The sequence below is a fragment of the Astatotilapia calliptera genome, unplaced genomic scaffold, assembly GCF_900246225.1.
Source record: "Astatotilapia calliptera unplaced genomic scaffold, fAstCal1.2 U_scaffold_182, whole genome shotgun sequence".
Lineage (NCBI taxonomy): Eukaryota > Metazoa > Chordata > Actinopteri > Cichliformes > Cichlidae > Astatotilapia > Astatotilapia calliptera.
This window is the reverse complement of record NW_020535710.1, coordinates 10,547-34,122: the sequence shown is the minus strand read 5'-3', so window position 1 is coordinate 34,122 and position 23,576 is coordinate 10,547. Positions and strand designations below refer to the sequence as shown.

General features: G+C 40.6%; 2 protein-coding genes across 3 annotated transcripts; one reads left to right on the top strand and one right to left on the bottom strand.

The window, feature by feature from the left end:
- Positions 1 to 2,348: 2,348 nt before the first annotated feature.
- Positions 2,349 to 3,755, top strand: LOC113017691 (sarcolipin-like). 2 transcript variants are annotated; one of them, XM_026160807.1, is made up of 2 exons: positions 2,349 to 2,663; positions 3,110 to 3,755. In XM_026160807.1, exon 2 carries the CDS (start codon positions 3,119 to 3,121, stop codon positions 3,212 to 3,214), a length of 96 nt encoding a protein of 31 aa, XP_026016592.1. In that variant the 5' UTR covers positions 2,349 to 2,663; positions 3,110 to 3,118; the 3' UTR covers positions 3,215 to 3,755. The 2 variants fall into 2 exon arrangements, with proteins under 2 accessions (XP_026016592.1, XP_026016591.1); XM_026160806.1 differs by having other exon boundaries at positions 2,367 to 2,663; positions 3,059 to 3,755.
- Positions 3,700 to 10,093, bottom strand: LOC113017690 (kelch repeat and BTB domain-containing protein 3-like). The gene is made up of 10 exons (XM_026160805.1): positions 9,916 to 10,093; positions 9,375 to 9,666; positions 9,052 to 9,217; positions 7,990 to 8,172; positions 7,357 to 7,530; positions 6,963 to 7,253; positions 6,560 to 6,802; positions 6,172 to 6,462; positions 5,897 to 6,046; positions 3,700 to 4,791 (listed from the first exon to the last, which is right to left on the bottom strand). The coding sequence occupies exons 2-10, from the start codon at positions 9,653 to 9,655 to the stop codon at positions 4,669 to 4,671; spliced, it is 1,902 nt and encodes a 633-aa protein (XP_026016590.1). The 5' UTR covers positions 9,656 to 9,666; positions 9,916 to 10,093; the 3' UTR covers positions 3,700 to 4,668.
- Between the last annotated feature and the right edge of the window lie 13,483 nt (positions 10,094 to 23,576).

Sequence of the window (23,576 nt, the reverse complement as noted above, 5' to 3'; positions counted from 1 at the left end):
GAAATCCCAGAAATACACCTTAGACAAAGTGAATCTGTGAACTAAGGCGTGGGTCTATTAGGTTATGTTGTGGTGATCCTCGAGTTGGGGGACTTGTGTTCATACTGGAGTGCAAAATTAAAACCAATGGAAGATGGACAAGAAAAGTTCAAAGCCATCAGGTGCTCAGTTTAGAAAAAATAGAAAAGAAGAGGAGGAGAAACGAGCAAAAGATACAGGTAAGCAGATGTGTCGTTGGATAATGGCAGGTCATGTATCCTGAAACAATCAGAATCAGAATACTTTAATATTAATCCCTAAGGAAATAATGTGGATTACAGTTGCTCCAAGAAGAAATGGTAAATATAGCAACAGTAACAGACTAAACTCCAAACATTATGTTACAGATGTTGTCAATTGTTGATTTGTCCTGTTCTCATTGTATGAGTGTATGCATACTATGCATACACTCTCTCTCTTCATGTGTGTGCGTGTGTCTTTCTCTGGTGAAATTCAGTCTGGTTCCGACAACAGTTTTATGTTAATGTACAATCCTTAATATGTTTTATGTGTGTGTCTGTGTGTGTGTGTGTGTGTGTGGGGGGGGGGGGGGGCAGAGGGAGTGTTCGCCCAGGGCTAGGACCGCCACTGTTCACAGCTGCCTTAATTCTTCTTGGCATAGACTCAACGCGGTACTAGAAACATTCCTCAGATATTTTAACCCAGAATGTTATGATAGCGTCAGACAGTTGCTGCAGATTTGTCAGCTGTGCATCCATGTTGGAAATCTACCTGTTCTAATATACCCCAAAGGAACACTCTTGGACTGAGATCTGGTGACTATGTAGGCCATTGGGTACAGTGAATTCAATGTTCAAGAAACCAATTGGAGATGATTTGAGCTTTGTGGCTTGGTGTTTTATCCTGCTGGAAGCAGTCATCAGAAGATGGGAACAGTGTGGCCATAAAGGGATGAACATGGTCAGCACCACTCAAGTAGGCTGTGGTATTTAAGCAATGATCAGTTGGTACTAAGGGGACCAAAGTGTGCCAAGGAAACATCCCCCACAAAATTACACCAACACCACCAGACAGGATGGGTCCGAGCTTTTAAGACGTTTATACTATATTCTGCACCTACTATCAGAATGTCGCAGGAGGAATCATGACTCTTCAGACCAGGCAACACTTTTCCAAATGTCTGTTGTCCAATGTTGGTGAACCTGTTTGTATTGTATCCTCGGTTTTCTGTTCTTAGATGACAGGAGCGGCACATGGTGTGGTCTACTGCTGCTGGAGCCCAGCTGCCTCAAGATTCATCGTGTTGCTGCTGTTCTGGCAGACCGTGGCTGCAACGAGTGGTTGTTGAGAACTAGATAGCTTGCCTTTTCTAGACCGTTCTCTGTAAACCCCAGAGATGTTTGTGTGGCAAAGTCCCAGTAGATCAGCAGTTTCTGACCAGCCAGCCTGGCACCAACAACCATGCCACGTTCTAACTCACTTAAATCACCTTTCTTGCCTTTTCTTATGCTCAGTTTGAACTTCAGCAGGTGTCTGACTATGTTTGCTAGCCTAAGTTAAGCTGCTGCCCTGTGATTGACTGATTCGATATTGTGTTTACAAGCAGTTGAACAGTTGTAGCTACCACTATGGCTGGTGGGTATAAAGATACGTATCATGCAAACTAATTATAGTGCTAATTTTTGTTATATTGATATATAATACCAATCCATCCCATTACTATCCAGCCCTGCCTGGCTTTGTCAAAAAAAGTAACAGTAAGATAATAACCACAATCAGCACTGAGTAACAATTTCTTTAATCAGTAGAAAAGATGAGAAATTCAGATTAGGTCCAGGCATAATCAAGGGGTTTAATTTTTTGCTTTGCCCATCCACATGTGTGGATTTACTAAGAGCATTATGTATCCTCTGTCTCTTCATCCATCAAGGATAAGCAACTTAATGAAGGGTGCAAGCCACTGTGCTTGACACCCCTCTATAATCAGTACCTATTTGAAATTCCATGTAAGTGTGTATACTGACGATACTTTTGGGCCATTACAAATTCTTTGCTTTTAAGTTGAGAAGGACTCGATCGGTGACTGGTTAACAGAGGCTTCAGTTGGTTTAAAACAAGCATGCCTGGTATTTTACATTTTGAAGAGACTGCTCCTGAGGACAATTCCTCTGATACTGGGCGATATTGTTAGTTTCCTATATCCATTGGATGATATAAGTATTATGTTTGGAACAACTGTAATCCACCTAGTATCTCCAATAATGTGTTATAAATAACCCTGAGACCCTCCTCTGTTGTGTGTGTGTGTGTATGAGAGCGAGAGAAACAGACTCTGTATGGTTATGGGTAGGAAAACTCCAGTGGATGAGATTGTGGAAAATAACACACTCTATTGGTTGTTTAATTGGTGTGTGACATCAGTCGGTGTGTATGTGAACCATGGGCGGTCCACTGAGGTTGGCTACTTTAGGAGCAGGCCGTGCCCCTGGCAACAGCAGAAAACTGGACAACAGCAAGAAACAGATGATACGGGGAGAACTGCTGCAATCGAGACATTTCCAAGAAGAAGATACACTTCTCTTGGAGGGCAAGGCAAGGAGCGGACGATAACATTTGCTTTCTCTTTGTCCTGTTCATAGTGCGATCACAGCCAAGCAATCAAGGTAACAGCGACTGCGACTGGGTCTGGCTTTGTGCTATTGTCCTCAGCAAAGCCTCAGTTTTGCCAGTTTTATCTAAGCTATTAATGGCACATATCAAAACAGCCCAACTTCTAAATGTATAGAACATGTTTAACCTGATTTATTAGTGTATTAGGGTGTATGCTTTGCGTGTGTTTCTGCCCCATGCTAATATGAGGGGATGTTGTTGTCCTTTTCTTTGCTGACCTTTGGTGACTGTAAACAGTAACTCAGCAGAGAAGTCACTGATCCCTCTAACCTGTTGTAACAGGGACTGCATAAACCAGCACAGAGCATGTGCACCATTGTGTATTGCATTTTTGTCTACACTTTAACAACTGAAACGCAGTTTCTTTTTCCTACCTCTGTCTTAAAAGTTTACAGCAACCAACCTCTCCTCGACTGTCTCACCTATCCTCTCCATCCAGCACGCTGCCATGGATCGCTCGGTGCAGGAGCTGTTCCTCAACTTCATGATCGTCTTAATCACTGTGCTGCTGATGTGGTTGCTGGTGAAATCTTACCAGGACTAAAAAATTAAGCAATGAGAGAGGAAACGGACGTGAGGCGGAGGGGATGGAGAGACACGTGCGTCGGGTTATCGGAAGACTTGGCTGCTGGCTAAATTTTATAATACAGTGTTTACACCTATAGCTCTGCTTATTCATGTGAGGTCAACAATAAGTGGTTACTATAGCCGGGACAAACTATGAAGGATAAAATAGTTCAGAATCTGTATTTTTAGTGTTTTTTGTTTAGTTTTTTTGAATAAGGCCATGAATGTGAAATCACAGCATAGTGGTCAGGGTTAATAAATAAGAATAAAATTGTTGAAAACCCAAATGGGATGGCTTGAAAACTCTAAAAAAAAATGCAATGTCACTATAAACAGGAGTGCATACCATAGTCTGTATGTCTAAGTGCCCAACACATTTAACAATGCTGTTGTGTCCAATTTTTCAGTTTTTTTGTCAAAGGAATGAACACGACAAACTCATAAAACAAGACAACACGACTGTTGAAGCATTATGTTTATGATCACTTCTTAACATTAAACAGTCTTTCATTTGTTTAGCTTCTGTTTCTCAGCACAAACTTGCCATGCAGTCATGATTCACACCCACATTTGCTCTTTGCAGGTTTGTTAAACTTTAGTCTATACTATCCTTTTGAAGCTACAGAGTGTTTCTCTATGACTGATAAAGTGCACATGAAAAACTGTTGTGTGCACCCGGAGAGGAGAACCAGAACATGCATGGACACATGGCAATGTAGTAACAGAATAAAGGCAAGCTGATTAAAGTGCATACTGACATGTGCTTTCAAAAGTTGACCTGTTGACTGATTTTCCCCTTTAAAGTAAAAGCAAGAGAGGCTTGCCTCCCAGAGGCTCTCTGTGGCATAATTTGTGTATTCCTGCCAAAAAAAATCAAAATCAAAATCCCCAAATTCAGAAAAATGAAAGAAGTCTGAATTCCTGAACAGAGTCTGTAGCTGCAAGAAGGCTGGTAAGTTTACAGAACATGCTAATTATTTATGTGGATTTTCTATCTGTAACATGCTGTCAAAAAAAATACTCGGATACTAAAATAGAATTCTAAAGGGGTCCTCCATGGGAGGGGCAATAATTAGAGTGACAGCAAAGCTCCTATGATGACAGGAGCTCCGCACATACAATACAAAGATCAAACTTGACCCTAAATAAAAAAATAAATAGACTAGGTTAATGTGTTCACATATACTGATGATCTGTGACAGGAAATGTGGTGTCAGTTGCCTATCTTTGGCTACGATACTCTCTCAAAAGAGAGCTATGTTTCAAGAGTGTCTATTTGCTGGTTAAATACGGGAATAGCATTCTCTCTTGAAGTGTTAGCTGTCCGTCATGCACACAGTTTGGAAAGCCGAGGGAAGCTCATTCACACAGACATCAAACTTTCGCTTGCATGTTTGCTGCGTTGGTGGGCATGTATGTGTTTGCCATCAGTTATGCTGTATCACCCCACGGGTCTCTATATCTGTTGAAGCTGATGAGCTGGCAGTGGAACTCTGTGAGTGCTTTGGGCATGGGTGCCACTTCCTCCCATTGACTCCTCCCACTGTAGTACACCTGCGTAGGTAGTAAGAAAGAAAACAGTAGACAGTTAAATTAGTAAAAACTAAGAGTGCAGGTGTAGTCAGAAATTCACTCATCATAGGCATGAATATCATGGTAATTTGTGGTTTCAAATGATTTCTCTGAATTGTGCTTTTTTCCAGACTGGAATGATTGTACACTATATACATATTAACTTTTTTTTTTTTTTTTTTTTTTTTAAAGAAAATTTGGTTGCAGAACTTTAAATTTGTTTTTGTATTTTCTCCAATCCCTACAGGGTCAAAAGTATCCATACAGTTTTACTACCAGTGGTACTGGTATAGTGCAATAAGTAAAATGAAATGGAATAATGAAGGAGGAGGAAGACCTTCAAATTATTCAACATCACCTAAAATTAACAGCTAGCTGAGCTGAAACTTAAACACAATCGGTTTTTCCAACAGGACAATGATCCCAAACACATCAAAACTAGTTTTCGAATGGATAAAACAGGCTAACATTAAGCTTCCGGAATTACCTTCCCAAATCCCCAACTTCAACCCTATTGAAAATTTGTGGGTGATGCTGAAAAAACCAGGTCTATGCCAAGAATCCAAGCAATTTAAATAAACTCTACTATTTCTGCAGAGAAGGCTGCTCAAATACCTGGAATTGTACCAGAAGCTTGTTGATGGCTACCAAAAGTGTCTGCAGCTTGCAAAAGTACATTTAACCAAATATTAGGATTATATTAGGATGTGTGCATGTAAATCCGTTGGGCATCTTTCTTTGCCTTTAGACAATAATTCTGATGGCAAAAGAACCAAACGGGACAGGCGGGGGGGAAAAAAGGATGCGTGTATGTATTTGAGCCTGTATGCATGCCTTTGACCCTGAGTGGATTGCAAAAAAATTCCCAAATAAATTCGAATTTCAAGTTTGAATTTAAAGTCATTAAAAACGTATGATTTACAATCATCCCGCTCTGGGGAAAAAAAGAGTTCAAAGAAATCACTAAAAGCCCAAAATCATCATGACATCCATGCCCATAAAGAGTCTGTAAACTTCTGTCTGGGTCTGGGTTAAAGGTAAAGGTTATTCAGTTCCTAGCAATATAAATGTGAGTTTTCTATCCTACCTGAACCTCATCAGTGATTTCATCAGGTGAATAGTCTCCGCCCAGAATGTAGATTCTGTCCCTCATGCCCACTGCTCCGGCATTGAACCCAGCGCATTCAAATGATCCTTCACCCTTCCAGACGCAGGTCTCTGGGCAAAAACTGTAGACCTGAAAAGAAAAAAAGGGACACTTTTACACAAGCTCAGTGTATTTTACCACAGAATTAAGCTTCAGAATCTTTTTAAGGCTCTCTGGCTGCAATGGCATGACTGATAAACTAAATCGTTGCTCACTTTGTATGTAGATAAGTCACAGAGGTGCAGTGTTTTATTAATTGACACAGCCTTGACCAGTGTAGCGTGGAAGAACTGGCCAAACTCTGCCACCAGGCGGCTCCACTGGTCCTGCAGGGCGTCATAGCAGAAGAAGCAGTCGAGTGAGGGGTTAAAGGAGTCTGTGATCTCCACCTCTGACCCCAGCGTATAGATTACACTGCCACAAGCACTGGCCTCAGGGTAGAAGATAGCAGTGGGAAGTGGACTGACAGAGCGCCAGGTTTGAGCCAAAGGGTTATAATACTCCACCTAAAATCCAACACCGCACATGAATTAGATTAACACTGTTGGCCATGACTGATTCCATGACCTACTAATGGAAGCATATCCCAACCAACACTGTTACCTCCAGCAGACTGGGAGCCCCCCCTCTGGATCCCTTGGTCCGTCCTCCAATGACATACACTCGATCCAGGCACGTTACAGCTGTGTGCATGGTTCTGGGCTTAAGCATGGCAGGTGCAGGTGTGCAGGTTAAGGTCACGGGACAGAAGCACCAAACCTCATCAGTGGCATCATGGAAAGGTTCAGCTACGTGGAGGCGTATCGCCCGGCAGCAATTTCCCTGGCAACCACCTGTGACAAACATCTTCAATCCAGTAGATAGCAGAAAAGATGGTGATCAAAATCTTTAGTCAACAAGGACAAAGAGTAAGAAAAGATGATGCCTTTTTCTAGTAAACAGCACCATATAACTATAAAGAATATTCACAAATTGACATTATTTCATTTGATGCTGTAAACCTTACCTTCTCAGCATAGCTGGTAAGGTAAGATCCTGGTGGATCTGGCATCATAGTTGTCCCCTCTTCTTGCCCTGTGCCCAGCTCTTTCCACTGGTCTGTTTCCAGACAGTAGCAGAAGGTGTGCCGGATCTCTCCATTTTCCTCTGTCTTGTGGATGTAGATATAACTCTGCGTGGTGGAAGGCCTGGCATCAGTGAGCAGGCCATTGTGCTTTGTCTGTCTGCTCTGGGCTTCTGACGCAAGGGCGAGACAGGACTCATCGTTGCAGAGGAGAGGGTCAGAATCACACAGAGACTAAGAGAGAATGTAAGAGTCAACACAGGAAAGGTGATGCGATCACAAATCCACAAACTGCAAAAAGTCTTTAAACCCAGTACAGGTAAAGGTTCGGTTGTACCTTTAGTGAAGGTGCAGAAAGATGGTGCAGCCGGGTCAGAGACAGCAATCCCGGCATCAGCTTCTGTCTTCCTGGGAGATCATGGCGAATCCATCCAAGGAGCGACACCACCACTGCCTCCTCACTGGGCACGTTTAGAGCATCTGACCTGAGGCACAACTCCAAGACATTAACCTGAAAAGAGTTACTTTTTTTTAATGTGATGTATTTGTCAGCTTAAAAACATGAAACAAAAAGATGTTTTGTTACTGATATAGAAGCAGATTTAATGAAATATATTGTGTATACAATGTTTTTTACATGTTGCAGAGGAACCATTAGCTTAACTATTGGGCTTATTAATGATAACAATACATACATAAAACAATAAGAGTTGCATATTATTTTTGCTTTAATGGATTTCAGAACTGTTATAACAATGAACCAAAATATCTCAATAATAATATGAAAAATCTCACCAAATATGCAAGAAATCCAACATCATTGGTGCTTTGAGCCTTAACTAGTTCTTAAGTCAGACATAATGAAGTGTTTAGCAACTGGATATAGAGAATAAATTACAACAGAGACTCTGATCAGCCTCCAGCCTTTCTCTGCATAGATGCAATGTTTAGGTGCAAGATTGGGTTTCACCTGCATATCCAGGAAGTCCTGCGTTTTGGAGAGTTCAAAGAAGTTCTGGACCACAAACTCATTGGCACTTTGCAGGAGAGAGGCTGAGCCGTATCCCTCAGCCAGAGACAAGAGAGACAGACAGTTATAAAGATCCATGGTTCCTATCAGGAAGTCGCTGCATGCTTTGGACAGGACAGACACCTGAAGGCACAACAGCAAGAGCAGGGAAATTTTCATGTTAAAATGACATTTGGCAACAAGAAGATAAGTGCCTAGCTGACTGTCACAACTATAGATTTTTTCATTTTAAGTGTTCGGTCTTTAACTCTTTACCCCTTTAAAGCCTAATAGGAGTAAGACTTGAAGCTCCTTCTGAACTGAACTATTTCTGTTATATTTCATACCTGCTTGAAGAACAAAATGCATCAAGGTTTGCAGCAGAGGTCAGTGAGAATGGTCTCTGCCTAGCCTCAGAAAAAACCTGAAACTATTCTAATGATCATCCAACCAAATCTTTATTGATAAATACCGAGGTGTCGAAACTTGTCTTTCAAGGGTACAGGGGAGGTCATCAAGTGTCATCTTTATGGGGGAAAGAGGTAACAAGGCATTCCAGACATCCTTCTCCTGAGGCAAACTGTTCAGTTTTCTCCAGTAGGATCCCGAGGTGTTCCCAAGCCAAGTGACAAATATAATTTCTCCAGCAGGTTCTGGGTCTACCCTGAGGTCTCTTCCCAGTGGGAAGCTTGGTTAGGAGGCATCCTAACCACATGCTCAAACCATTTCAACTCTTTTTGAAACGCAGGAGCAGCGGCTCCACTCAGAGATCCCTCCAGATGTCTGAACTCGTTGCCCTATCTGTAATGCTGAGCACAGCCACCGTGCAGAGGAAGCTCATTTTGGCCGCTTGTATTCATGATCTTACTCTTTCAGTGATTACTCAGCTCTCTCTTGACCCCGACAGTCTGGTACAATAACTATTAATAATAAGATTATTGATTTACTGCAGTATCCCAGGAAGTCATGGCAAAATGAACATGTTTAAGGGTAAGAAGGAAGATGAAGCAGTTGCATTTCTACCTGCAGAAAAGAGGCGAGCTGAAACAACATGTCTACGTTGCCATCAGTGATGAGCGCCTCCCCAGAGTAGGCAAAGTCCAGGAAAGAAGCCACCGCTGCTGGACACTGATTACCCAGCGTTACTGAACCATCATCACGCTCTCGCATATCCACCTCAAACATGGCCCTAAACCCAAGACACATGTGTTTAGATAGATAGATAGATAGATAGATAGATAGATAGATAGATAGATAGATAGATAGATAGATAGATAGATAGATAGATAGATAGATAGATAGATAGATAGATAGATAGATAGATAGATAGATAGATAGATAGATACCTGAAAAAATCACTACATGCTGCAAGAACACAGCGATGACAGGGAAAGCTGCGTTCCTGCACCTTAATGGTGAAGTCAAACAGCAAGCCTCTCTCCCTGAGCGATCTGAGCACGCCCAGGAGCTGCAGTCCATGGGACTCAGACACCCGCAGCATTGTCCGGCGCTCTGAGACCCCGTTGCATTGTGGAGCACTGCCAGGTTTACTGCTGGGTGGGCTGTTGCTGCTGCAGGGGTTGTGGGTGTTGGTCAAACACAAGGACAAGTCATGATTTTCATCCATTACGCCAGAATCTGAAAAAAGAAGAAAAAAAAGAATAGAAAAATGATGCAATTTATAGTAATGGAGTGAGTCTGTGAGAGACACACGCACACACAGAGGGAATAAGAGATACAAGAATGCAACAAACTAATTTACATGAACAGATCTGTAACACACAGTCCAGTCCTCCTCTACCATTAAGACATGCAGTAGTATCATTGTGTCTGACACTGAGTGTCTGACACGATTACTGCATTCAAGATAAGCACATTAGATATTACCTGAGGTGATGTCTGGACGTTAAAAGTCAAAAATATATGAGTATAAAATGCGTGAAATATGCAGCTAGTTAGTCTGAGGCAGGACAAGTAATACTCAAGACAGTGTCAGCACCTCGGAGAGCTCTCATGCTATTCTAGTTTCCGGAAGCCTGAAATCACGCGAGATTTCAGTCCGCTTTTTGTTTGTTTTTTTGCGTTTAATCGTCTTCTTCCTGTCATCTTGTTTACTGAATTTGCGATTTTCCCTAAAAAGAATAATGCCCGTGTCTCCTTTATATCCCCCTCATTTATTTTCGTTGTACTCTTTATTTATTGCAGAAAAAGGCGCAATGGCCGCTGGGAACTGTAGTTCTCCCCTATTGGTCGGTTATTTCTGGCGAGTGTTCTGGTCAGCCTTTCTATTTGCTTTAGTTACAAGTTTAGAACAGTTAACGTTCAGCAGTTATACAGGTTAGCTTGCTTAGTTAACCATGGGTGCTTTCTCTGTTGCAAATGAAAACATATCTCAAACATATCAAGTAATTTTGAGTCACACGGAAAATTCCTATGGGCAGAACTTTACTCCTGTGTGCTTCTCATTGACACTATGTTGATGCAGTAATATTTCTTACCACTGGGTGACGCTGCCGTGCTGCGGAGAAATGAGTATGGGGATGCATAGGACAACAGCCATTGAATCTGAATTAGAACGTGAACTTAAAGCGGTGCTGCAGTATCGTGTTGTTCTGGGAATCTATCCTACTTCACAAACCATCCTAACCGTTGTTTCTGCGCAAACGCTGCGCATGCGCGTAACACAACCCCCAAATTTACATCATTTTTTAACCCATTGTGAATATTTCTTATGGTTAGGGTTAGGGTCAAATTATAATGCAGGTTGGACGCTTTGCCAAAGTAGGACGGTTTCTCAAAACACCGTCTCACCACCACAGTGACACAAAAACACACTCTTGAAAACGCCTGAAAAACATGATTACAGAATAAGAGCTTTTGTAGACACAATTCAATTCTTCTTCTTCTTCTTCTTCTTCTTCTTCTTCTTCTTCTTATTATTATTATTATTATTATTATGCTATTACTACATAAAACGTGGGCTCAATCATGGATAAAATGCAAATATACAGAAAAGCAAAAAAAGGGAAAAAACTGTCATTATACTCTATATGCTTTATCCTCCTTCATCTTAATACAACAGACCATCCTATAAAAGTCAGAGACCGTCCCATTGTTGTGAAACTGGAGTGAAATCAGTGTAAACGGGCAGCACATACTAACGCCATTTACTGATTTCAGTTTTTACGAGACTGCACTGAATCGGTGTACATATTATCGGGCTATTATCAGAGCCTCTCCAGTTTATATTATTGGTGGGTCTGGCCCCCCTCCTCTGTCTCTTGCATCCCTGCATCCCTCCCTCTCTCCCCTCCCGGCAGTGCATCCCCATCCCCCACACTGTGGCCGTCTCTCCGGGTGAAAGCTGTCTTCCCATCGCCACTGGCCCGACAAAACGCTGCTGTAGCAGAGCCACTCCGCACCGACCCGAGGCAGCACACTCACACGGGAGAGAGCACGTACACATTCGGGGAATCTTTCCTTTTTTCCCTTCCGTGATCGACCGAGTAGCTTTGGTAAGTCTTTTATGCTTTTTATCACAAAGAGGAGAAATGTCTGTGTGTTTTCTTGATGCTTGTTCGGGGTTTTTTTCCTATCTTTTTTTCCCCTCCGTATCCCTTTAATTGTCCTCCGTGGTGGCTACAGTGGGGAACTAGCGGGCTAAGCTAAAGCGGCTAGCTTAAACAGCGGACTTAAAGTGATACTATTTGAAGCATGTGTCAGGTTTTTTGTTGTTTTGTTTTTTCACTTTATTTGTCGTCCGCCAGGTAGTAGTGTTAGCAGCTGTTTTCCCAGTGCGTTGCGGGTCTGACCTGCTGCGAGTGGTTTTCATTGTCATTGCTAATTTTGCCCCGGCTAACTTGCTAATTAGCGTTTTTTTTTAAAATGGGGCAGCGTGTGCCGAGAGATGCAGGGATGCTACGACGGGTTAGCGACTGGCTTTTCAGGCTAGCACGCAAGCTAAGCTAACGTTAGTAATATGTGACCCGTGCAGATTCCTGCACGGAGTGTTTCGGAATGGATGGATCGCCATGCTAACGCTGGCTAATCTAGTGATAATTGGCAAGATGGCATCTCGGAGTGGTTATCTAGAAATCGGTGGATTTTTCAAAATGGTGTCTTAAGCTTGTTTGAGTGTGACCATTTTTGTCCAACCATCGCTGTTTTGGCTTTGCTTGCTATCTCTGGTATGCAGTGCACTGCCAGTGCATGCCACACTCTGACTGATATATCTACATATTAACCACTGATGTGAGGGTAAATACAAACGCCTCAAGGCTACAGCAGCCACTATGGAGAAAATGACTGTTTCTGGAGTTAAATTTGTTAAGAGTTTGGCGCTGAATTTAGGGGAAGGAGACGAATGAGAGAAGTGGGAAAGGTCAAAATGGGTAGAAAAGGTTTACTCTGCATGTGCAAATGTTTGCACACTGGATTAAAGTGGCTAACTATGTCAGTGCCCATCAACTCCTGCCTGGGTTCATAACAAATGTATACTTTATCTGAATGTCACTTGCACAGCAGCTAAGTCCTGGTGTACAGATATCCACTGCAACTAATGCTCGTTGTCATTATTTATTCATCTCAATTTGATTTAAATCTAATTGCTTTTCGTCGTATACAGTATAGGAAATCAGTGAACATGCCAGTTCCAAGTGCAGTGCTCAGGGTAACATATGCAAGCTGGATCATTTATTTATGCCTAATGCAACGAGCAGTGGCAGAAGTTAAAAAAGGCACTTTTTAAAAAACTTGATACTACAAGATGTGTGTTTAAATGGTGCATATCAGATAGGATTATTCCAAATGTTACAGGTAATTATTTATTTATTTACCCTCCTGTTTTTGACTAGTCTTATCAGTGAAATGAATCCTTTTTGCCATCATCTCTTTTTCCCTTTTTTGTAGGCGGTGGGTGGGGGATTACTTGCTTTAGTCACTGACTACTAATCCCATTTAATTCAAGAAGCCTTATCTGTCTAAAGGGATTTGTGAGATGCTACTGTTGTTGGCTTCACCAGAGCATTACTGTGTAAGCAAACTATGTACATTTAAAATAATAGTCTACGATCGAGACTGGAAGATGCACACTGCTCTGTGGATGATAGACATTCAGTGATTCTAATAGGTGATACTTTCGTCCTGTTTGTAATTATGACATCTAGAAATGCTTTCCTTTGTGATTGGGGCGGGGGGGGGGACTGAAGACCCTAAATCTTATTAATATACAAACAAGGAAGTCTTTTTTAAAGGCTGACTTTATTTTTGTGACTCTAGATAAATCAAAAGGCATCCACTAGAACTGCATCCACCAGATGAAAGTATATTAACTTAAAGGTCAGTGGTTCGCTTTAGGAGCTCTACTCAGAAAATACTACGTTTGTGGTTTTGTTTTTTCCTACTGGATGAGATCTAGTGTTGTTCCTATATGCTAAAGTTGATTCATCTGTCTACTTCGCTTGAGGAAGACGGTGGATGTCGTATGGCTTTTGGCATGTGTGGGGTGCAGGCTCATGTATATGAATGGCAGGCTGTACAATGCAGCCATAAAACCGTCAGACTGTTGAAAGCGGGAGTCACTTAATGTTACGACAGACAGCGGTTCTGTAACAGAGCTTTCCAGCACTTCATTCCCGTGTGGTTTGAACCACTTAGTGATTTGCTCATCACAGATCGGCGAATGAAGCACCGACAGACGGCAGCTTCCAGAGTCACCTTCATTTCCTGTGCCTCGTCCAGCTCCCGGTCCCTCAACTTCAACCTCCAGTAATGCTACTGTTCTTTTAGAGGTTAGCAGATGTAAACATTTCAATGGTTGGACCATCTTAGAAGAAATCAATGGTTAATAGTAATAATAAGGTTGCTGTACATAAAGATTCATTCAACTGCATTTTGGGGACTCTGAATATTTCTCTTGTATAGGAATCAATCAAGAGGGGTTATTTATTTTTTCAGTTGTTCATTTGGATAAAATCAACATTAGAAAAATATAATAAATGTGTCCCAGTATTTTGCCAAACAGTCTAAAATCAAAAGATGTTTCACTGTATTATTAACCAAAGATGGCAGCAACACACACTGAGAAAAAGGGAGCTTTTGAACTTTTCCCTGAAAAGTAACATTGGTTATTACAGCATTATCAGACAAATTGGCCAACATTTTATTCCTGATTAACTATCAGTTGAAGCGATTAAGCAGCACTTAAAATAGACGTGCAAACCATTCGTAGGTCATACCTTCATGAAATCCACATGAAATGGTGATTAAGCACTGAAAATATTTTTTTGTTTTATTAAGTAAGGCCTTAATTAGACCACAGAGAAGATTTGTGGATGTAGTGAAGGAGGATATACAGATGGCTGGTGTGACAGAAGAGGATATTAAAGGGAGGGTGAAATGGAGGCAGATGATCCGCTGTGGCGACCCGTAAAGGGAGCAGCCAAAAGAAGAAGTAATGCTTTATTTAATTTAAAATTGTATTTTTCTACGTGTTGGTTTGAGATGACATTTAGCGCACCTGTACCATCGTGCTTCATAGTAATAAATTGGGAAACATTTCTCACCTTGCTGCCTGCGTGCATATTACAGTTTTGTTCTACATCAATATATTGTGGATTAAAGGGCAGATATGTTGTTGTCATTCTCCATCCCCCTTTATGAAGGCATGCTGGTGATTGTTGTAGTGCTATATCTGCTTTCATCTTAATCGGTTCAATAAATAATATATTCTAGATGTATACTGAAATGCTACATCCACAGTTCTGTTGTAGGATTATTAAAGTGTAGTGGTTATCCCCCGCTTTGGGAGTGAAAGGAGAGTCAGATCCCTGGAAGGGTTGTGTCAGGAAGGACGTCTGGCCTGAAAGCCTGTGCTAAATCAAATATGTGGATCCATCCTCTGTGGTGACCTCTTACCAGGAAGGGAACAGCTGAGAGAAGCTTGCCGTGTTAGATCCGTGACATTGCAGTGGCCTTTTCCCTATAAGTGAGAGGTGGTCGAGAAAAAAAGGCATTTTACAACAACACATTCTTTTGTTTTTGAGGTAGTTGCAACATATTGAAAGGCACTGACTGTTTTAATTTTACTAAAACAGACACACCATCTCATGATACATTTGTGCATTGCAGCTGATTCACTTAAATAGTAGAGCTGGGCGATATGAGATTTTTTCATATCACGATATGTTTTTTTCATTTCAGGCGATAACGATATCTATCACGATATAAGCCAAATAACTATATTTGTAAGATTTAAATGTGCCGTTGCTCACAAGTAAAATGTGAAATAATCAGCAGCTTGTTTTTAAATATTTATTTCCCATAATAAGTTCAACAGGGTAGATGTACTTAAGGAACATGAGACTTTTTCAGATAAATAAAGGCAAATATTGCAAACTACACAAAAGACAGCCGCTAAAGCGTTTAAGTTTCAAAATAGAACAAATGAAACAGACTAAATTGTCAATTCCACTTAGAAACAAAGTATTAATTCTAAAAATAAATCTTAGTTTGTTTTACAGAAGAACAGACAAAACTGACTAACTTTTGTCAATATCAAATAAACTGAGAACTAAAAGGAAATTCTCAATCTCTCCTTGTTGTATAGCTTAGCTTTTCAAACAGTTTTAACAGTTACTTTAGTCTGACAAAAGCCGAATGACGAATTAGCGCTTCCAGTCAGAGACTGAGGCTACGTCCACACGTACACGGGTATTTTTGAAAACGGAGATTTTCCGTTTTCGTTTTAAAAAATAATCCCGTCCGCACATAAAGGGAGAAATCAAGGAAAACGCTGCTATGAACATGCCAAAGCAGCAGGTGGCGCTAGATTCCTAACCGTGCAGAAATGTTGGCCAATCAGAAGTCTAGAAGCCTCGGTGGGAAAAAGTAAACAAAGCTGGGGCATAGAAGCAGAACCGAGTCGTATGTGTGGACGGACAGTAACTGTGTGTATATGTAAGCATTTAAACACTGCAGAGTAGAATTAACAGTAACAGTATTGTAGAAATTCATTTCACCGAAACAATAACGTGGCGCACAGTGTGACGCATGCACCAGTTTATTGTATTTCCAGACTTGCTTTCGGCACAATTTACAGTGCACGCTACTCTGTTTTTTGTCAGACTTGAAATAGCCGAAATACCTTCACACTACGGAACTTCTATGGCTCTTCCGTTCGACAATCTCTCCGGCATTGGAACCATCATCTGTTTTCTCTTCGGTCACGCTCGGTTGATTTTTCTAGTCGGCACACTCATTTCCTCCATTATGCGCTGGCTCCATTACCCGCTGGCTGCTTCCCAAACAAACACATGTGCGGCTTGGCACTTGTGCTGTACGTAACAAGTGACGCGACGTGACACTGCGGCTGTGATTGGTTCGGCTCTGCGCTACTTTATTTGGATTGGCTGACCTTTTTTTTTTTTTTTTTTTTTTTTTTTTAGAGGAAGCGGCGAGGTCTATCGCGATAGCTTAATTTCTCTATCGAGTAAAAGTTATATCGCGATACATATCGTTATCGTTCTATCGCCCAGCTCTATTAAATAGTATTCAGTAATCAACTCCATAAATGTCTGTAAGAGATGTAGGCGTACTTTCCCAGTAGTTACTTGGTCCACTGATCTCGCTACAAGGCCTCTCAGCACCACTTGAATGACTCATTCTTCAGCTCTTATTCAGTTATTAACTGAAAATAAGGTTCTTAGATGTCCACTATTTAAAAAAAAAAAAAAAAAAAAAAAAAAAGGAAAAAAAAGTGTTTTTATTTTAGAAAATGTATAGAGGTCTTACAGAAGTACATTGTTTGATGTTTTCATAAATGAACTAGTGGGATGATAGGAGGATAAGACAACAAAGTGCTCTTATTTTCCCTGTACACAGATTCACACTGTGTAGCATCAGTCTACCACAATGGTTCAGTCAGATTGTCGTCTCTCTTTGACAATTAAATTTTGATGTAAGTGTATGCATGCATGCATACAAACTGCGGCAGGTGAGAGATGTCAGAGGGAATAAAGCATCAGGATAAAAGGTTGGACACAGATCCCTGGAGGCAAAGTTGTAATGCATTCAGCTGTCAGTCGTATTGTGTGTACACATGCACAAATGGACATTCATATGCGTCTGTGCTGCGGGCTGGCTATTCATTAGTGATACCTACAGTTATTAGAAATTCTTTTTATGCTTTTCTACTGTAGCAGCTTTTGAATTTAACCTATACAAAGAGTAGCTGTTTTATTATTAACATCTGACTGAAACTTAAGCACAGCCATACAACAGTTGTACAAAAAATCTTAACATTGTGGATGTGATAATGTTGAGTTTTTGTTGACTCTACTTTAAAGAGGCGTTGATTCAAATAAATGAGAATTTGGGTAGTTTGCAATATTTTTTTTTAATTGTTTTATCCACCCCTTTGTGTCAGCGAGACTTCGTAGTGCAGAGCTATTGTTGTAAGCCTCATTAGTTTTAGCTGAATCTATAGGGACAACATTTGATCTTTATTACTGAAATACAGTAGATGTCTTATAGTGACTGCTGAGAGTTTTTTGTGGTGTCAGTAGCCATTGTTGCACTGCATCACACTGCAGAACTGTAACAGAGTGGGTGTTATGAGCAGTCCGAAAGGAAAAAATATTGTATGAGGTGAAGTGAGGACATTTCTCTGGCTTTAAGTTGAGTGTATCTGGATCTTGACACTCTGTCAGGATACATGTGCTCCTGCTGCACATTGGTTTCTCGTATAATTATATTGGATTGGGACACACAGTGTTTTTGAATGACCCCACAAACTCTGTGGGTATGTACTCCTGTAAACAAGGGCTAGACTGCACTTGGGCCACTTCTTAAATAGGTAAAGACAGATAGAAAAAAAAATGTAAAGCATAAAATTCATTATGGTTGATTGATTTTTAAAGTGGATTTTGTTTTACAGTCATCTTTCTGTGCACAGTGGCTCACTGTCACAGTGTCAGGGCTTTTCTGGGACACTTAATAAGATCAAATCCAAAGTTATTGCTGCACTGGCCATTCAAGTGCTTCCCCTAAATGATGTCAGACCACATAAATGTAATAAATATTGATTACTTAAGCTATGCGCACTAGTTTTAGACCACCACCAGGACAACTGTCTCTAAAACAAACAGAAAATACATGTTGATGGTAGATGGTAAATGGACTGGTTCTTACATAGTGCTTTTCTACTCCACTACAGCACTCAAAATGCTTTATAAAACACATCTCATTCACACTAATTCATACAAGCCCCTTTTCTATGCTTTTTCTACCTAAGTGCTTTCTGTTTAACATTCACATACATTCACACTCCAGCGCATGCATCGAAGAGTTCAGTATATTGCCCAAGGATACTGTGGAATGCAGACTCAAGGATCTAAAACCACCAGTCTTCCGATTAGTAGCTCCTGAGCTAAAGCCGCGATGATTATGATATAGTGTAGGTTTGGGTTTTGGCTGCTTACACACACAGCAGATACTGAGTGACAAGAGCACTGGTGCGAATGGACAGCACTCTTGAAACAATTCTATCTCAGCTAGGACTGGGCGATATATCGAGTTTTTAAATATATGAGATGTGACAATATCGTTTATATCGATATAGTCTATGTCACGTAGAGGTGGGCGATATAAACGATATACGATAGAAACAATATAAATTTGGCCAACGATAGAGACAGTCATAGCAAATGACTGGATGAATAATCTCAGTTGTTCTCCTGACTGAAGTTTGGCCCGTGTATAGCATCCTGCTATGCGATTGCATTTGTCCCTAACCACCAGAATCCCTCACGTTAACTTTTATCGAGTTGGCGTTCATCCTCCAGCTTCACTGTGCTAATGTTATGCTAACATAGCTGTGTCGCTAGCAATCACGTAGCACAACATTATATACCAGGTAGTCCAACTTCAGTAACCCTGCAAACGCCACTGCTGTTTAGTTTTCTGTCTTCGCTTATGTTGGAAGTGGTAGCAGAGCTGTACGTTTTAATTAGTTTCAAAAATCTCTCAGTCAGAACATGCTATGTCATGTTTAGGTGGAAACTAGCGAGCTAACTTCCTGTTAACTTGTAACTCCGTTAAATTTAATAAATTCTGTTTTCATGGATGCATGGATGTTAAACTTAATTGTTACACTTGGTAAAGCAGCAACGCTGATGATTTTATTAAAGATGAAAGAATTTAGACCGTTTTTAACTCTGTGTTCGTTTGACTTTGGGACCTGAAGGGACGGAGTTTTGGACCCAGATTACTCCACGAAGCTTCTCACTACGGCAGCCATAATGCTCTGACAATCCATCAAGCTGTGCGGCTTACCAAAGTTGTACTAAAACATTTTTAACAGATTTTTGCACACCCCAATCGGTTCGAGGTCAGTAAGCACAACCAGAATTCATACATAAAGCACACTCTCGATTTTTGAGAAAATTAAAGGATTTTAAGTGTGCCTTTTAGTGTGGAAAATACGTTACACAGAAGAAAATAATATATCGCGATATAATTTGAAGCATGTGCGGTAACGATATATGTCGCGATATATTATATGGATTTTAGGTCATATCGCCCAGCCCTAATGTCACATTATAATTGTACTTGTGGAACCGCAAGTTTGCCTCTCTTTCGTCCACTTTTGTCTCTATGCTGCGTTACTCTGCCTCCCTCTCCCCCATCGCTTCACTTGCAGGCAACGACAAGATGGACACGGCAGCTATCAAAGAGGAGCTGGTCAGTAAAAGAAAACATTTGGAGATTACTATTTTAGTGCTGCAACGTTACACTTGTTAAACTGACGTTTATGCCATAACTGTATTAACGCGGCAAATCTCCGTTAACAAGTTACCGCGGATTGCCCCGTGCGTGGGCGTCAATGCGTTAGCGGTTACCTCGTTAACGCCGTGCATCTAGCATTACTAGTATTTTCACAATTTACAACAGCACCATAAAGGGCAAAATGAAGCGTGTGTGAAACTGTGTGCTGTCTCCCAGCCTCCTGCCCCGAAACAAACTACCTTACAAAACTCGTATACCGTATTTTTCGGACTATAACCTTACACTAAAATCCTTTCATTTTCACAAAAATCGACAGTGTGCCTTATGTATGAGTTCTGGTTGTGCTTACTGACCGCAAACCGATTTTATGTGGTACACAGCGCTCAGCAATCTGTCAAAAATGCTGTCGTACGACTTTGGTAAGCTACGAAGCCGCACCGCTTGATAGATTGTTGGAGCATTACAGCTACTGTAGTCAGGAGCCCCGCGGAGTAATGCATACTGTGCTTCAACGTAGTATTACCGTATTGTGTGTATAAGGACCACAAATGGCACCTGTAAGAGACATGGTTACGAAGCAGACTCAAAGCTGTCAGTCACGCAGTAGAACTTGGGAACAGAGCAGCTGCGAAATCTGTCTGTTTGTTATTATGCTCAACGTCTTTTAGTTTACATTTTGACTGCACAATTGTGAGCTTTTTGTTATGCACAAAAACAGCATTGTTTTATTTTATTTATGGAGAATTATTATTTAATAAATGCTGATAATTTATTTCCGAGTAATTTTTTCATGTACATCTGCTCTATGTTAATAAAAGTGCCTGTGTGACATCTGGGACACAGCTTTGACTAAGAACTCTCTTTTCGTTCCTACTTTATGGCTTTAAAAAATATCGAGATATATATATCATATATCACCATCCAGCTAAAGAATATCGAGATATGAATTTTAGGCCATATCGCCCAGCCCTAGTCTCAGCTAAGTGTGGCAAATTTCCCACCAGCCTTCAGTGTGTACTTGTTAACCAGGACAATGAGCAATGCTACTAATAATCCTTTTCCACTCTTACCCACTCTTTGGTGTTTGGTACTTTTTTAGTACCCAATTGGCTGGGGTTCCAAGCAATCTGAGGTGATCCAAAATGTGACGCTGAAAGACTGCATGCCACTGCCTTCACGAAAATCACATCTGCCATTTTTGAATTCCAGCAATGAGGGAAATGGCTACACAAAAAACCACAGTGGTGCCTGAGTCTAGAAAAAAGCCACACACTGAGCAACAGATGTACCGTCGCCTCAATGTCATCCTTTTTTCGGTGTTCAAATGGTGTCACAGGACTCCCAACCATGCTGCTATTACAACCCTACACACATTAGGTGGTACACGACTATAATGGAAAAGGACTGAAAGGTACAGTAGAGTCAGGTACTAGTGGAAAAGGGCTACATGAAACATTGGTCTTTAGTAGCGTATAGAGCTATACCAATAAATTTACTAGTCTTTATGAGCTTCTTGCAAGTGTATTGATATCTATATGTTAAGGTTGGGAAATTTGCTTCATAGTCCAGTTATCCCATTCCTATCATATTATGACTCATGGCAGAGGAGCCAACCATTATGGTGTCATTATCCACCCTATGTAACTGTGTGTGGCCTAAATATACACACACTTACACAAAATAACAAAACGAAAATAAAATATGTGGTGAGTCAAAGAGAAACGGGAACATGAACAAAGGGAGGTTGTTTCAGAATTCCAGAATTAAGAAATGTTTTTGCACATTGACATAAAACACGGACTGATTTGGCCAACTTCAGTTAGTGAAATTAAGCGGTTGGATGTCAGCTGAACTTAGACTTTTATTTCTAAGTGTGTGTGTGAGAGAGAGAGAAATAGAGAGAAACGGTTAGGTGGACGAGATAGAGGTATAGCCGTTAGCTCTGACCATCATTGATCTTAATCGGCCATCTACACAAGCTGATTGATAATAAGAGTAGAGAAATGCCAACTAGGTTTGAAGTAATACAGTAACTGCATAGTTTGAAATAAAATGTCCCACTGTGTTTTTATAGTGACAAAGACTTGACTTATCTACTTTCTTTTTTGAAAACTGACAAGATAAACAGAACTTTAATCTTTGGCTGTGTTAAAGGGGTTACTATCATGTTAGCTAGTGTGCTGTTTTTAAAACATTGTTTTACACTCATGGTTCTTTGCACAGTGCCTCAGTGTCAGGGGCTTTTTGGGATACTGGAAAAAATGCTCCAGTGTACCTTCGGATTGGCCAACTATAGTATTGCAGTTATCAATGTGCCCAATATCAATAGTTTTAGAATTATTTCTTTAAAAATATGTATTTGCTGAGGGGTAATACTGATCGGCCTCAGAAATCCAGGAAGATTTAATTCACCCACTTCGCAATAATGTGAATAAATAGAGGATATCATGCTGTGCTGTAGATGATTGTCTTGCAGTGTTTTGCGATTCAATGTATCGTGATACTGTCATTATCGTGGGCAACAAATTGTGATAGTATTTGCTTGTGAATTACTGTGATTCCCACCCACAGTGTCATTGCATTTGAAGACGACGAAATGTTAAAAGTTTCGCGTCAGTTTTGTTCTTTCTATATTAACTGCAATATAATGGTGGTGTTCTTTTGTTTTCTTTCCCTCCACCCATATTTGTCAAGTCCCACCTTCATTGCAGGCAATAATGCCTGTCTGCTGTTAATACTGCCTCTGAGAATTGATTGTTTACCTTGGGTTTAACCACCAAGTCCTGGCTCATAAAGCTGTATGGTCTAGTATGTATGAGTTTTTGTGTTTGTGTGTGTATATACCTTTGTGTGATCAAATTATTCAGAATATAAATTCAATGGCAATCACATTTTGATATATTTAACATTGCTTATTGTAAAAGCTGTATTTTACACTAAAGTTTTAAATTCCATATTTTATTTTGCAGGATGGATTTATGTACTATCTGCAAGTAAAATGTTTCATGCTATCAATGAACACTCTATTTACAAAGCCTGAAGGTGTAAGTGTGCACCCTGACAAAAACATCTCCCTATTAAACTGACAAAGAGATGCTCTGTTAACCACATCTATTGTGGTACACAACCAAAGGTGCTGATAGATAACTGGCAGTATAGGCAGGTAACCAAGCTGCTGTGAGTGCTGGTGCTGGGTTAAGAAAGAAAAGCTCTGAAGTCAGGGCTGTAACATAAGAAAACATGCGTTAACATGCTTGTTTGTTCTTGATAGTGCCGTAGTGACTTGTCAGCAGATTAGAGGTGTGACCGGCTATAACAGCATCTGGTTATAAGCTTTAAGGTTATGCCAGCACTTTCTTTCTGATAAACAGTTTGATACCACTCTTGTATCACATGGGAGTTTATTTTGCAGTTGCCTGGGTTAGACGATGTTAAACCCACTTCTAAGAATGTTTCAGTAAAAGCTGCTAACAGAAGCTAACAACATCAAGTTCAGTTCAGCTTCAGTAACACAATTATCAGTTAAAAATGGTAAATGGCCTGTATTTGTATAGCGCTTTACTTAGTGTAAATGTGCTTCAATAACTCATCGATTCATATCAGACTTGCATATCAGTCTCCTCAAGAGTAAATAGACATAGGCACTAGGGCTGGGCGATATGACCCAAAATTCGTATCTCGATATTTTTTAGCTGGGTGGCGATATAAGATATATATCTCGATATTTATTTTTTTTAAAGCCATGAAGTAAGAACAAAAAGAGA

Coding starts and splice junctions, on each gene's coding strand:
- LOC113017691 (XM_026160807.1), top strand. CDS start 3,119: ATGGATCGCTCGGTGCAGGAGCTGTTCCTCAACTTCATGATCGTCTTA.
- LOC113017690 (XM_026160805.1), bottom strand. CDS start 9,655: ATGGATGAAAATCATGACTTGTCCTTGTGTTTGACCAACACCCACAAC. Junction 8,173..9,051: donor AGCTCGCCTCTTTTCTGCAG/GTAGAAATGCAA, acceptor TTGTGCCTTCAG/GTGTCTGTCCTGTCCAAAGC. Junction 4,792..5,896: donor AAATCACTGATGAGGTTCAG/GTAGGATAGAAA, acceptor CTACCTACGCAG/GTGTACTACAGTGGGAGGAG.